At 41.8% G+C, this 14,929-nt stretch overlaps 1 protein-coding gene across 1 annotated transcript in view; it reads right to left on the bottom strand.

Annotated features, from left to right (window-relative positions):
- Nucleotides 1–4,349: 4,349 nt before the first annotated feature.
- The window catches only part of RIOK1 (RIO kinase 1), a 15,772-nt gene continuing 5,192 nt past the window's right edge, over nt 4,350–14,929 (bottom strand). Inside the window, 10 exon segments of the mRNA XM_010000977.1 lie at nt 4,350–4,460; nt 5,894–6,034; nt 7,070–7,123; nt 7,406–7,525; nt 9,217–9,282; nt 11,000–11,106; nt 12,577–12,680; nt 13,234–13,371; nt 14,079–14,165; nt 14,757–14,837. Coding sequence (XP_009999279.1) covers nt 4,350–4,460; nt 5,894–6,034; nt 7,070–7,123; nt 7,406–7,525; nt 9,217–9,282; nt 11,000–11,106; nt 12,577–12,680; nt 13,234–13,371; nt 14,079–14,165; nt 14,757–14,837 — 1,009 coding nt within the window.

Here is a 14,929-nt window from a genome sequence, read left to right as displayed (position 1 = left end):
CTAGTTTTGCATTGTTTAATCAAAATATTTCAGCACGGAAATGAAAATCCTCTAAGGAGGCCTATCCTTACGTGCAAAGCTGGTTTTACTGGCTTCATCATGGGGAAACCAAATCCACAAAACTCCACCTTCTATGCTTCTCTTGCTACAGATAATAAAAGCTAAAGTATGGGAGAAGAAAGAAATGAATACCAGCCTGGCACAGACCTCAGAGCAAAGGCAAAACCCGATTTAAACTTCTCAGAGTGCAAACCAGCCATTTGGAACTGCAGGACGTTAGAAACAGAGGGGTTGAACCCCCTGAAAACTCACAACACTTCACTGATGAACTTTTTTGAAACTTAGCATAGCTTAACTAGGAGTACCTCCCTCCCAGTGTTCTCCACTGTACCTCTCCCACTGAGTCCAAGTGAATGATGGGGAGGATCAAACTACTTGGGATTGACCTGGAAGATAGCATCAGTTGCTTTTATATGTTTTTATCTTTGATAGCAGAATTGTATTTTTACTCTACATACTCAAGCTTTCAAAAGTCACTAAATCTTTTGGCCACAAATTCCCAGAAGGGCACTTTTCCAAGCATCTGACCTGTGCCTGAGAATTTGATGTCTTTCATATGCTCAGCTTTTTCTAAAAAAACAATAATAATGAAAAAAAATCTACAACATCTCAGATTAGGCAGCTAATTTTCAGCCTGCACTGGTGCAAACACCACAAGCAGCACTCTGCTGCAACCCCCCTGCCCCATGTAAAGTGCTTTTTCCTGCCTGCTTTAAAACAATCCTCCACTAGTTTAAGCCAGCTTCACTATTTGCTACGTCTAATAAGGAACACTTCTGCATTCACTTTGTCTGCTGTTTTAATGGATTCCTTAAACCTCTCTTCCCTCACTGCTTTGCTTTCTTCTCTCCACCTGGAGAAATCTCACTCAGTCCTTTTGGTCTCTCCTTACAAGACAGCTGCTCTATCCCTTCTGCCATGGTCCTCCCTGTTCCAAATCTGAGATGCCGAGACTGGAGCTGCAGGCAGCACATAAAGTTTTAAGATTTAGTCAAACATGTTTTGTCTTCATCTTGAAGCCTATATGCTCCTCAAATTAAAAGACATCATTTTCCAATGTAAAATTTTACCTATAGGGGCTTTGATTTCACAACTTGTGTTTTAGATTTAGTATTTAGCGTTCCTACTTTAGCCAGAAAGGAGTATGAAAGCAGTTGACTGTGCTTTTGCAGATGTAAAAATTCATTCTGATTGCCTGACAGAATTGGACTCCAATCCATTTTCAGAGAAGTCAAATAACAAAACATTTGTGCTTTTGAAATATATGTCAAACAATATAAAGTCTTGCAGAAACATTCCCAAAGCCACAGTGACAAACAATTGATCTTATGCTATGACCTCAGTACAGATGTTCTCATTCTAAAGGGAGGAAAAAAATAGGAATAATCTGGATGCTGTACTTTGACACTGAAACACCCAGTGAGCAGTGGAGCAGAGGAACAGCTTTGCAGTTAACAGAAGGGAATTCTTAGTCTTACAGGCAGGTATCATACCCCCACAATTCAGCCTCACCACAGCAGTTACCTCTCAGGGTATTGTCCAGGGGTCACAGCTCATCTCTCCAGGGCCTGTTCACTGGTGCTGTGTCATCAGCTGAGCTCCACCTGCAATAGCAGGGGATCATGAGAAAAATGGCTCATCTCATGGTCCTGGCCCAAAGACCTCCTGGTTCACCCTGTTCTTGTGTAGAAGTGAGCCAGTTGACATCTCAGGCCTGCAATGGCCAGCCCTGCTCTCACAGCCCACCTCAGTAAGTGCACACCCAGCTGCAGCAGCTACACCAGGGCCACCTCCACTTGTACAGGGGGGGCTTTTCTGGCATGCTCCACCTCAGGTACTCTACAAACACCCTATGTAAACATGCCCTAGAGAAAACAGATGCAGATAGCTCACGCTTTACACAGCCTGCACACAGTCCTGCTGTACATCACTGCGAGCAAGGCTCCAGTCCTAAATTACTGATTCAGGACCACTTTCATGCTACAGGATGGCTAGAGCCAGGAAAACTTGATCAGGCTGTAGTGCACAGCCTGGAGGGAAGACAAGGCTATGTGGGTTGAGACATTTCCTCTTCCCTCAAGCACAGATGACAGCAGCCTCCTTTCTCTGAACTGCCTCCTCAGGTAAAGGAGGTAAACAACTCCCAGTGGGACACACTGGCTCTGAGGCTTCCAGGCTCTTTGCCAGGAATTAGCATCCTATTTTTGTCTTCAGAGGACTCAGCTCCAGTGAAAAGAAGGTTGTCTCTTGTTTTTGACACTCCCCAGCTCACACTTACCATTGATGGACCAGTTACCTGGTGGAGTCATCCACTGCTGATCCACACAGTTAAAGCAAATGCAGCTTCTTAGAGATACACTTACGCCAAGTCCGTAAAAAATGCTGAGGTCTGCTCAATACACAACCTGCTACTGGAAGAAGACAAGAGCTCAGACACAACCCCCCTACCCCACCCAAGCCCTAGTTCCTACACATGCTTCCTGGTGCACACACCTTCATGAACCACAACTGCTATCACAGATGCAGACACCACAGCCTTGTCAGCCAGCAGGGAGAATCCCTGATACAATGGGATCTTAAGGGCAAAGTCCACAAAGCTGTCATTGTTTCAGCCACCTTCAGCACTCCACTTAGGAACACAGCCAGGTTCAGGGCAGCCATCCCCAAGGCGACTTCTGCCTGATTATGTCGCTACACAAGCTCCCGTAATGGCAAGGAAAAAGCAGGAAATACTATGTCCATACATCTACCAACATTTCAACCCCTGGCATTAGTACAAATGGCTATCAACAGTACTCCCTCACCTCTGGATACAGGTCTTGTACTTCGTCCTCCCTTCACTACCAAGCTTTAGGCTGCCCCCTTTCTTGCATCTGGTGCAATGCCATCTTCCAAAATGCAGGTATTTCACCTCATTCTCCCAACAAACATCCTTGCTTGCTGAGGAAATACCAGTCTTGGTTCCCAACATGCTCTAGCATCCATCTATATACACATTGTACACAAGAGTGCTGCCAATCCCTTTCTGGATAGGGAAAAATTGAAAGATCTGGAAGCACTGCCTGCTTTCTTCTCTTGCCAGCTTTCTAGCCAAGGAGGTCATGAAGGTCAAACTGGGGACTCGTTCTTTTGAACGTGGGAGGTGAGGGGCAGGGAGAAGGAAGCCTCACCTTGCCCCTGGCCAACCCATCATGCATGGTTGGATAGCCACTGATAGATAAAAGCTGTCCTCTGACAGCAGAGGGTGTGCATCCTGCAAGTGTAAATCTCCAGGGTGTCTCTCAGGCATGAGAACGTATCAAGACAGTTACTGGAATCAGAACTTTCCTCTGTGCCAACACTGGGAGCTCAAACTAAGGGCAGTGGGAAAAGACCACTGATGTGCTACAGCATGAGGAGGACACCCCTCCCAAGACTTGTCAGCCTCAGTGCCCGAAGCAGCTGCCAAAACAGAAGGTGGTCCATCTTCATTCAGTACAGTGCCTTTGTCCCAGCCCAAGTGGGTCACTTATGAACAGAGCTCTGCCAATTTAACACTAATTAAGCACTGGGGCACCTTAGCACAACACTGACTAGCAATACTGAGCCACACCACAGAGAGGTCCTGCCACAAGCCTTTACACAGCAGCCTTGAATCCCAACACACAATTGATCTTGACAGCAAATACTCATTTGACCAGCTTGCAAAACAGCTGGTTCCTAATACTCACTTAAGAGCAACAACACCTTGTGTTGGGTTCCAATGAGAAAAAAAAAATACATTGTGTCAAAAAACCAAAACAAAACAGCTCTCTGCCAAAGCACAACATTCAGCTTTCAGTAAGGAAATAACAGCAGTAATGCAAGCACAGGGAGGCAGCAAAGGCACAAGAGCTGCACAGGTGACTGTGACAGCCTGCACAGGACAGCTAGTTCAGTTTGCTTCCACGCTGTGGAGAAGACACAGACCTTTAAATCACCATTCCCACTCCTCCACAAATCTGTTTGAAGAAATTATCTCGTATGCAGCTTTAGGCTGGAGATTAAAGGCAGGAACAAATCCATGCGAGTTTAAAAAGTAAAACCTGCACAGGTAAAGGATTTTAACATGCACAAGTGTTAAACTCCTTTCCCATTGAGAAACCTCTGGCATATACTCTGTTCCAACAATTACACCATGTTATTAAGAAAAACACTCTCACAGTTAATACTGTATGTATATAAATAAAGGATTTTTAATAAAAAAGAAAAAAAGATGGTGACTAAATAACCCACAACAAACCATCCATTTTCCTGAGCCAAAGTTCATTTTATTTGCCTTTCTTCATTTTTGCAGTCTTTTCTTTCCTCTTCTTCACATGTTTTGGGATTTTGGTTTTCCTCTTTTCTCTTTGGGCTTCTTTTACCATCTTTTTCCTTTCCTACAAAGGACCAAACACCATTCATTTCAGGTCAGAAAGGAGAGATTTTGAGCAGGTCAATCAGTTGTTACATTAATAAGTTAATTAACATACCACATAAAAATGAGGTTAATTAAGAGGAAGAAATAAAGCAGAAAAAAAAATAGAAATGGTGAAGGAAAAGGAAGAAGGAAGTATAGGTTGGGGGTGCAGTTAAGAGCTGCACACTGGTTATGACAAGGCAAAATTCAAACCAGTTAAAATCACAGTTTCATGCAATCTTTGAAGAAAGGGAACAAGAGGGACTCTTAACTCATCCTATTCACACCTAAGATGACAACAGAATGCCTGATCTAGGTTTTCTGCAAACCACAGGGCTATGATATGTCTTTCTATATGTCATGCAAAAATACTCATTCAGTAGCTGCTGGTAACCCAGAGCAAGCAGTTCATCATCAGGACTGGCAAGAAAGGGTGCTGTGCTACTGCAATGCACCATCATTTGTGCCAGGCAGTGAAGAGATTACACTCAACTGGAAAACACAAAGTAAGCATAATGGGGTAGGGGGTGGAAGTAATTGCTGCAAATCAATTGTCCAACTCACAGCTGAATCTCATCTTACTGACACAAGAAGAAGTTCAAATGAAAAGCTATCCATAGGGATGAGAAGAGGCCAGCACTTTGCTGCTTCACATCAGCAAGGCAGCAGCTCTAGCTTGGTAAAAAGTGTCTAGCACAGCACTGCATTTTCATTTGACAGACTTGGAAAGTATTAGCTTACTTTTCCTAGGAAGAAAAGCCTAATAAGCAAACCCCCAAATCTTGAACTCCTTAAGCCCAGAAAGTTTCACATGCCTTTTCCACAGCATTTGAAAGGCTGCCAAAAGGCTCTCACCTATGAGTGATATACTGCAGAAGAGCCACACCAAAACAGAGCATACACGTTCTGCAGTTTGGAAAACAATACCTGCCCACAGCAAAGCTAGCCAGTCTGTACTCATGGTACTGCAAAAGCCACTGTAGTACAAATGTTGTCATCAAGCCTCTGCTTCTACAGATCAAGTGATCTCAGTTCTCCAGGCAAAAGGAGGCTAACTGGGGACCCTGACCACAAACCTGAACACCAGAGTCTGGAAGACTAGCCAAAGGCACTGAAGAGCTGCCCAGGCTTCACTAGAGTCTGTTTTGCATAGCTCTAGAATTCCCTGCAGAGGTCTCTCTTCTAGCTTTGTCTAGGGTATAGAGAGCTATGTTACATGTTCCTTTACATAAAAACACCATTAAAAAAGCATCTATGATGAAATTCACCTTCTCTGCTCACATTCTCCACAACAGGAAAAGTCCACAGCTTGTTTCAAACAACAAGCAGCAACTACCACTCAGGACTACATTTGGATTTTTTCTTGTCACATGGGCAGAGGTGGGAAAAATCAGCTATTCCTGGCCAGCTGACCTTTTTGTCCATGCCAACTTCAGCAGGTTTATCTTTGGGATGCACAGATTCCTTGCAGTCCGAATCAGAGTCCTCTGAGCTTCCACCATCATCAGAGTCTGTTTCTGACTCATCTGACTTCTCTTCAAGAAGTGCAGGAATCTGCAAGATACATCAAGAGAAAACTATATCAAACCAAAACAAAGAAGCCTGATGACAATACACACACACATATATATATAAAAACCAAAACAGTATCTTCTGCAAAGAAACCCTTGAGCGAGCTTGTGCCATCTCCTTTACTACAGCCATCACTGAGTCTCAAGAAAAAGAATGAAAAGCAGGCTAATTCAAACTAAGAACAAGGAATCTAGAATCTACAGCACAATCTTTTAGGCCAGGGCTCACAGCACAGCTGTGCTGGCACTCCTCAACTGATTTCCGTAAGTTAAACAACAATTTGGTAACATATGTGGAAGCCAATTTCTAATTATACTTGGATCATACCCCAAACTACCTTGGGGGTACTGTATGTAGGCTTTATTGCAAACACAAATATCTGCACTGGAAAACTCAATTATTCTTAAACAAGCCTGGAGACTGCCACAGCCTGCTCCCATCCATATTTATAATTCCACTTCAAAACAGTCTATACCACTGCTAGTAAACATTTACAAAGAATGGAGGGGGAATCCACACAGGACTTCTGCCTTGAATTATACTGCTGCAGGTTGATCTGAATCCAACTTCTTAAGCAATGTACTTTAAAGAAGTTATTTAAAATATAATAAGACATAATATGCCTTACACTGCAGGGTTGCTCTTTACATAATAATTAGAGCAAAGCTACCATGAACATATAGAAACTTATAGTTATGCTACAATTAAAATCAATCACACTTTCTGTAATTGGAAAAGATCTTCCCTCCTTTCCACCTTAACTTTTGAGACCATGTTGATATCAAGGATTATAATTTAATTCTCAAGCAACCCGGCATCAGCCCCAGTGCAAGGAAGCAATTCACATGGTGTGCAGACACACAGTGATGCCAGACCCCTCCCAGACATAAATGGTCACTCTGCAGACAAGAGACTTCTTTCATGGCATCAGCTGCAAGACAGGGCATTCTCTGTACTCCTCCTAAGCACTTCTCTGAAAACGGCCAAAATGAAGGATCTAAAAAGAGACCCTCTCACCTTCTGAACACCAGACAAATCCTTCTTCAGTCCTGTCACAGTCTGGTAGAGAATCTACAACCAGGGAGAAAGAAAATGACAGTCTGGTAGAGAATCTACAACCAGGGAGAGAGAAAGAAAATTACATTATCAAAAGATGAGTTTTAAAAACACCCAGGAAAAAACCACATAATGTTAACATTAGTACTAACCAGACAATTTTAAAGTACGACACCAGATTCAGTACTCCAGACCTTGGTAAAAAGGCTTCTGGTTTTGTTTGATGCTATCAATTCCCAGTAAGAAAAATTCATATTCCCTCCCTCTTTTTAGCAGTGCCTCAGCATATCTACTCACATTATCTTGCTGAACATTCAATGCCATATCCTCTTCTTTCAGTTTCATCATTATATCCACATCTCTCTCGTAGTTTTTAACTTCGGTCAAAGTTCGGGGTATGTAAGCTTTCTTAAATACCTAGCAGAGTGAAAGGAAACATAGGCTTTCTAATTTACATGTAGTTTAATGAAGTTTTTCCTTCCTAATTATGCATCCTTAAGAGAATAATCATGATGGATTTAATGGTTGAGAGAAACTAAAAATATAAACACAGCCATCATGTACTACCATTTGAACTTCTTCTTGCAGGAGCAGTTTTAACATGCAACCTACACATTACTGAGAGAGACCATGACTAACAAGGCAGCTTCTTTACCATGACTACCACCAGACCACTTACAATTTCTTCAATCCTTCCCACTTCCTCTTAACTTAACTTGAGTCCTAAGCTTTTGTATTCTACTGTTTTTCTCTAATGCTGTTATTGTGATGTTCACAACACCTTCAGGAGGCAAGTCCATTAAAACGCACTGTTGAAATTTAATTCTTTTATGCAGTAACACCTGCTTCAACCTACAGTCCAACTCAAAAAAGGTCCCTGCAGCAGTACAGCACAGCAAATCTAACTGCAGTATAAGAACATCACACTTAAAATCTGTCCTGCTGCCTTTTTAAAATAATCCTCTAGCAAACTTAAGTCAATACAACATCAGAGATAACTATTTTGCTTCTCTTTTGCCTGGTATCAGTTCAACCCCGGTACGAATTCAGTACAATTTATAACTGCTAGCCTGAATGCTGGGCAGAGCAGAGGCACCCACCTCCACAAACCTTCCCCAAAATCAACTCTACTCTTTTGTGGAGAAAGTGACATGGACTAGCCACGGTCACATGAGACGGCTAAGAGAAACAAACTGAACTAGATGATACTGACATGTAAGAGAGAAGGTTTACTAGCTTTACATAAACAAAGGAATAATTGGTTTGCAACAGATGGGCTTGCATCAAAACACTACCATCTGACTTCATAGTTCAGAAGTTGTATGCTAAGAACACCTCAGGAAACCAAAAAATCTTTCCTTAGCCTAGTTTGAGCCAGAAGCAGTTAGTAAAACCTGCAGAGCTCAAATAGGAGAAGAAAAGCCTTTAATAAATCAAGTGGTATTGCCTCCAACAGTAAACTCCAGGTGAGCCAGTACAAGTATGTTGCCACTAATATAAATTCCACTCAACATAGAATTGGGTTTCTGTTTGGTTGACTTTTTTATTACAGCTCTTCTGGAACAGGGAGATAAGACTAAGATAGAAATTATTTTATCTTTACAACAAGCCTTTCTAGAATATTAGCAGCTTTCTGTAATGAACCTGAATTGACTTCACTTAATGTAAAAGCAAGGAAGAGAAACAGCACATGGAATAACTGAATTAGACTGTGACTAGAGCTAGATGGCCAATGTGGTCAATGCACTTGCCCAAATATCATATGTACTCTCCTGCTGCTGTATCACTGGTCCAATAACACTGGCATAATCAGATATCTACTTAGGTTTTTTTGTTAACTGAACCTGAACTAGAAGATATATCAAGGGATCTAGCTACAAACAAACATAATAGTGTAGGAAATTGAGTACTTGCCTTCTAACACCTTACCACTGTCAGCTTTTACTCTTGGCATCCCTTACTACTTCCCATCTCAACTAGTTCATGACATCTTAGTATTACAAACAATGTTTTGCTTATCAACTGTGCATTTTGCCAAATATAAACAGAACATTTTTTCCTTGTTGAGTCGAGATGAGGTTAATGTAGGAACAGAAATCCTCACTTACTTCTTCATCCACTTTATCTTGACTGGATCTTTCCTCCTCTGTTCTTTTTGATGCTATTTCCATTGCCTAAAGAAATATAAAACAATACAAAGTTATCGCTCTTCAGAATCACATCACTTAATCCAACTAAATATTCCCATCTGTGCTTCCTCCTGTACTCCACACTGTCACTCAGAAACACTTCAGCATTCCTTATGGCAATGCCTTGAGCGACACCTTATGGTAACCAACAAACATCTCTGTGAAGCACACTTGTAACTGCAGATCTGCTCTATTAACAGTGGGAAGATGTGCTTGCTGTTCCTTCCAGACCAAATTACAGCAGGGTGCCCTTGTTTGAGCCAGGGTGAAGCAAGTTTTACTGTTTGTTTTGGTTTTTGGTTTTCTGGGTTTTTTTTTTCATTCAGTAAGCTCTCTCTTAACTAGCAGCAAGTTTTCCAGCTAGTGAACTAATAACACTGGAATATTTATGTTACTGCTGAGATGCCAAGGTTGCTTCACTTTGCCACCTTTGATGCTGCTGGGAGCAGTCCATAGGGAGGAGTGGACTAGATGGACAGCAAAATTGACCAAAGTATTCCATTCCATGCACCTACGTAAGCTCAGTGTAAGACCAGAGATCACAAAAGTCAACTTCCTTCCTGCTGCTTCTTCCCTTCTCTTCCATCAACGGCCTATGCCCAGGGAGGACTCCATCCATCTATCCATCACTGTTGATCCCCAGACTCGTGCACTCCTGACCCTCACATCTCCCCCATCAGCTCCTGTCTGCTCTGCTGCTCTCTCCAGCAGCTCCAAGACATTTCAGAACTGCTCACAGCTCAGGAGATGCCAGGGAGCTGTTGGGGGCAGGGGGAGGTAATAGGGTTTTGCACATTCCTGAGCTACTATATAATGGTACATATTTTCTTTTGTCATTAGTGTTTAATTAAAGCTGTCTAGTTCAGTTTTCAATCACAGAACTCAGCTCTTCCCACATACATGGAGCAAGCCAGAGGAGCACAAGCAAGGGGAACCACATAACACGCTTCTGTCTCCTTCAGTCTCCAGTATGACACAAAGTACACAACATCTGGCAATCTCCATGCTGTACTGGTATCTGGACCACACTCAGTATGTGCCTTGTGGTCTTGACCAAGAATGACACAATGAATCTCCACTCCAAGCATGGCATATCCCCCTTTTCTCCTGCATTAACTTAAAAAGCTTTATTTTTCCCCCACCTCCCTTTTAAAAGAAAATTCTACCGGGGAGCAGAGGACTAGCAGCTACAGATGAAACACACAGGTGCTGCTAGCAGCACTGAGTAAGTTCACCACATCTTAGAATCAACAAGTTCTGCCAGCTGTTGTATTTGACTAGCAAGACCATGTACCTTGGAGTAACACTGCCCCACGTCATTCTCTTTCTCCCTTAGCCAACCCTGCTCAAACCTGCACTCCTAATCCCATTTTCTATATAAGCATGGCTTCTCTTTGCTATAAACAATTAACTAATTTAAAGCATCCTGGTTTTAGTGGCTTCTGAAACAGACATTCAGGTTTTCATGATTAGACTTTTTTGAGAAAAGAGAATGAAAGTGTTGTCAGCCTATCATGGTATAAATGGGAAAGACTTGTATGCAGACTTGCATGCATTTTTGAAGCTCTGGCATTAACGTAATGTCACATATCAGCTTTCTTCAATAGCAGGATGTAGCATAAATGAGATGAAGGAGCTTGAACTAGATCTGATCTCACTGTTCAAGTCTTCCTACCTAATCAACAAAGCCATGAGGTCTTACCTTAGACAGATAATCGTCAATGTTCTCGCTTGTGATAGAAGGATCAGTAATAAACTCAAACAGCTCCCTCACAGTCATCACTGCAACATTGTGCTTCTGGAAAAAGTCTACCAGGAAGCAAGGGAAGAGACAAAAATCTCAGTAATGTTGTGTAACATTTGCAGCTGTGATGTTAAAGCAACAGTTACAGCAAGCCGATGCCCCTAATGACTTGTGAGAGTCTCAGCAGCACGTACTGCATAAGCCTGGGTTTAGTATTCAGATGCTTCTAGGCTATCTGAAATAAAATTGTTAATCTTTCAGATGCAACAAATACTGAAAGAAAAATAAAACTGGATAAATAAAAAAGCCAAATCAGCAGGAGCCAGACTTAACAGAATCTAAGTAGTAAACAATTTAAGAGACGTGTAGTAGTTGCAACAACTAAGACGAGAAATGCATTTCAAAGAACAGGGACATAGGCTTCAAATTTTCACCAAAAAGAAGTATCCAGTGAAACTCAGGACAATCTAATAATGATCAACCTAAATGAGGACACATTAACATGAGACTTTCCTCAACACTTCACTCAGAATCAGTTTGAGTCAAAAATATAATTAAAATTCAGAGGCTGCACTTCTGTACTGAAAAACTGCAGTGAAAGACAATGAAAACTGCTTAATAATGTTTCCTACTTAAGTTCTCAGAAGAATCTTACCATAAGAAATTAACAAAAAAAATCAGTTTGGAGGCAGCTCTCTGTGCCTAGGGAAACACAAATCTTTGCAATGTTCACAGCTCAGTAAGAACTTAAAGTAAGGTGTTTCTCAGAGCATCTGTGGGAGGACTATACAGAGAGAGTTGCAGTGACAGAAACCAAAAAAAAATAGCATCAAAACGCACACAGTTCTTTTTCCATAGATTTTGAAGAGTCTCTGTAAAATGAAAAGTCAAAAAAACCCAAAAGGGATAGAAAACCAGCCTGTAGTGGTGGATTTCTTGTTCTCAGAGAGGAACAGTCTACCAGGCAGTGTGTCTGTTGCATAACATGCATGCTCACATGAGACCAGATTCTCAAGAGAAATATACCATAAAAGTATTTTGTTTCTCAAAATACTATCACAAATGCTAATACATCTAATACGTTACTCTATGCCTTGATCCTCTCAGCCAACCTGAACAAGTGCAGAGAACTTCATAACACACGGTAACTTCTTGCCAACTGAGGTATTCCAGATACGGATTCCACTCACAGAAGGAAACACATCCATATGGTTGTGCAGTCTTTTAAGGGAAGTTAAGATGGGGTGTGTGCCGGCGCTGCAGACGAAGACTGCCCTTTAAGCAGTCTGGGACTCATCTGAGATCCATCATAAACGAGATTCAGCCAGGCAATTCCTAGCGAAATAGGCCACACTCTTCTGACCTCAGCACAGCACACCACTCCCTGAGGAAGCCGTGAGAGCCGAGGAGACGGAGCATTTTAGAAGAAGTCTGACAACTTCAAGTCAGTTACACCTGAAGGAATGCAGGTGACCACAGCTCATCTTCCCAAACCAGCCAGCAAGCAGAAGCGAGGGCTGAAGCAGCCCACTCACCGTTAACATTGGCGCAATCCTTCCGCAGGAACTCCAGCGCGTGCGGGTGGTCGTGCTCCACCGCCTGTGACACATCGATGATGTACAGGCCCCCGCTGTGGTACCTGCAAACACACACACAGACCTCTGCTAACTTCACGGATGTTATATGTGACATTACTGAGGGGTGGGGAACACACTGTCCTCTAAACCAAAGAATCAGCAAACAACGTCAACCCACTTCTCTCACCTACATATCACGTATTAGGGCCAAAGCAGCTTTTTCGGGTCAATCCTTTCCCTCCTCTACACATGCTGCTTTAATAAACTTTAAAGAAATAGTCTTCTTGCAAAAACAAAAAGCAGTGTTATGGGTGGGGAGAGACAAAAAATAATGATGCCTTACTAATATTTTTTTCCAGTTAGGGTTTTGTTTGTTTGTTTTGGGGAAGAGAGGTTGCTTGGGCTTTTTTTTCCTGTGTGTTTTGTTTGGCTTTTTTTTAAACAGACAAAACTCAGATGTGGGTTAAAAGCTACATAATTAACTACGTAAGGTACAAAACCCAGTCTTAAAAAAGGACCCCACCCTCCCTTAAAGGTAGATTAGTACTTTCACATAGAGGGTGCCAATGAATACATTTTGGATGTCACAATCCAGAACAAAGTTTAAAAACATACAGCATGTTAAATTCACTGAGATCTGCATGAACAAGTCTGGCATCTTGGTACATTCTTCTCATGTACTGGATGATTTGCAGGTACAGCTCCCGGACTTTGGAGTCAGATAACTGAGCATTCTTCAGCAGAGGAGCAGGCCTTGAAATGACAACACAGATGACAAAGGTAATACTTTTTCCTTCTTCAAACCAGCTGCAAATGCTTTGACTGCTGTACCTGATCCTTCTGCTCAATAAGGGAGTTAAGCAAGTCAGCATGAGCAGCTAAGTGCATGCAGCAAAAACCCATGATATGCTTGCCAAAGATACTGGAGCTGTTTCCAGTATGAACCAATTTTGACCATGCTACATTAATGTTTGTGCTATGAAATTATGAGCTATCCTCATGTATGATTAGAAAGCATTTCCACCCTTAATCACAGAATGCCAGGGACCTCATCTGGTCCAACCTTTCTAGGTCTTGAACATCCTGAGAGACCACAGGGTTTTGAAGTACCTCCATCAAACTCACACCAGCAGGAACCACTAGAGATTACATCCTTCAGAGAAGCATAAAACAAGGCTGCAATAAAACACACCCAGCTGTGGGGAATCTTCCCTCTCTGGTTTAGCCACCTTACAGATTCACTTTGCACACAACTGAGGCTTCAGAATCATGCAGATTGTCTGCAGTAGTAGCTAACAAATGTCTGTGTATTTCACAGGTCACACGCCCATTGTATGAATAACATGTTAATTTTACAGGCCTAAAGTAATAGCAGGTAAATTCAGAGCGTTGGTTTGTTTGTTCATAATAAAACATTGTAGAAAGCCACTAATAAAAAAGTATTTTCTAAGGATACTTACCTATCACCTTTACCAATAAAGCCCATGACAAGCACATGACTTCTCAGCATAATTGGCTCTGGGCAGGGTATCTGGGCTGTATTCAACCTGTAACACAGGAACAAAGCCACATTAAAAATAAACAACACAACACAAACAAACAAACAAAACCCCAAACAAATTACTATTTGCATTACACTAATGCCTACAGGAGCTCTATGCTTTAAACATAATACATCTGCAATAAGAGCTCCTCTACTTTGGAAACTCTCACTTGTGAAATTAATACAAATTGAAATTAATACAAAAAACTGCAACTGTTCTGGCTCTGACCCTCCTCTAAGCATTCCTGTGTTGGAAAAATAGTCTATTTTACAGAGTTCAGGTTAAAACTACATTAACCTCTATCACACAGTGTGCTGTTACTCAGAAGCAGCTATTTCTAGTTTTTCCTCACTTCTCCGTCATGTCAGCATTCAGCCACTGAAGAGCTCGGAACACGAGCAGCAAGACAAAATATCTTTATTCCTCCCTCCCCTCTTCGTTTTTTCCCACAGAGAACCTTAAGACACTTTCCTGAATATTCAAGAGGCCCTAAGAGGTAGCAACAGCCACAGTCTAGCAACAGGAGAGTATCTCCTTAAAACTTAAAATGTTCCAACTACCTTTGCATGCTGAAATAAAAACTGGAAGAATCACCTTATTAAATTCCTCATTTCTTTTTCAGCCCATGTCTTCACCATTTTTCTTGGGTTGCCTTTGCAATATCCATGACGAAATCTTTAAATCAAATAATAAAAGACAACAGGGACTTTTAGCCAATCAATGCAGCATTAGCACCTGTGATTTTACGATCTGTCAGAAAACTCTTT

Source organism: Chaetura pelagica, unplaced genomic scaffold (assembly GCF_000747805.2).
Source record: "Chaetura pelagica isolate M959 unplaced genomic scaffold, ChaPel_1.0 scaffold104, whole genome shotgun sequence".
In the NCBI taxonomy this organism is placed as follows: Eukaryota; Metazoa; Chordata; class Aves; order Apodiformes; family Apodidae; genus Chaetura; species Chaetura pelagica.
The sequence above is the reverse complement of the archived record's forward strand: the minus strand, read 5'-3'. Positions and strand labels throughout refer to the sequence as shown.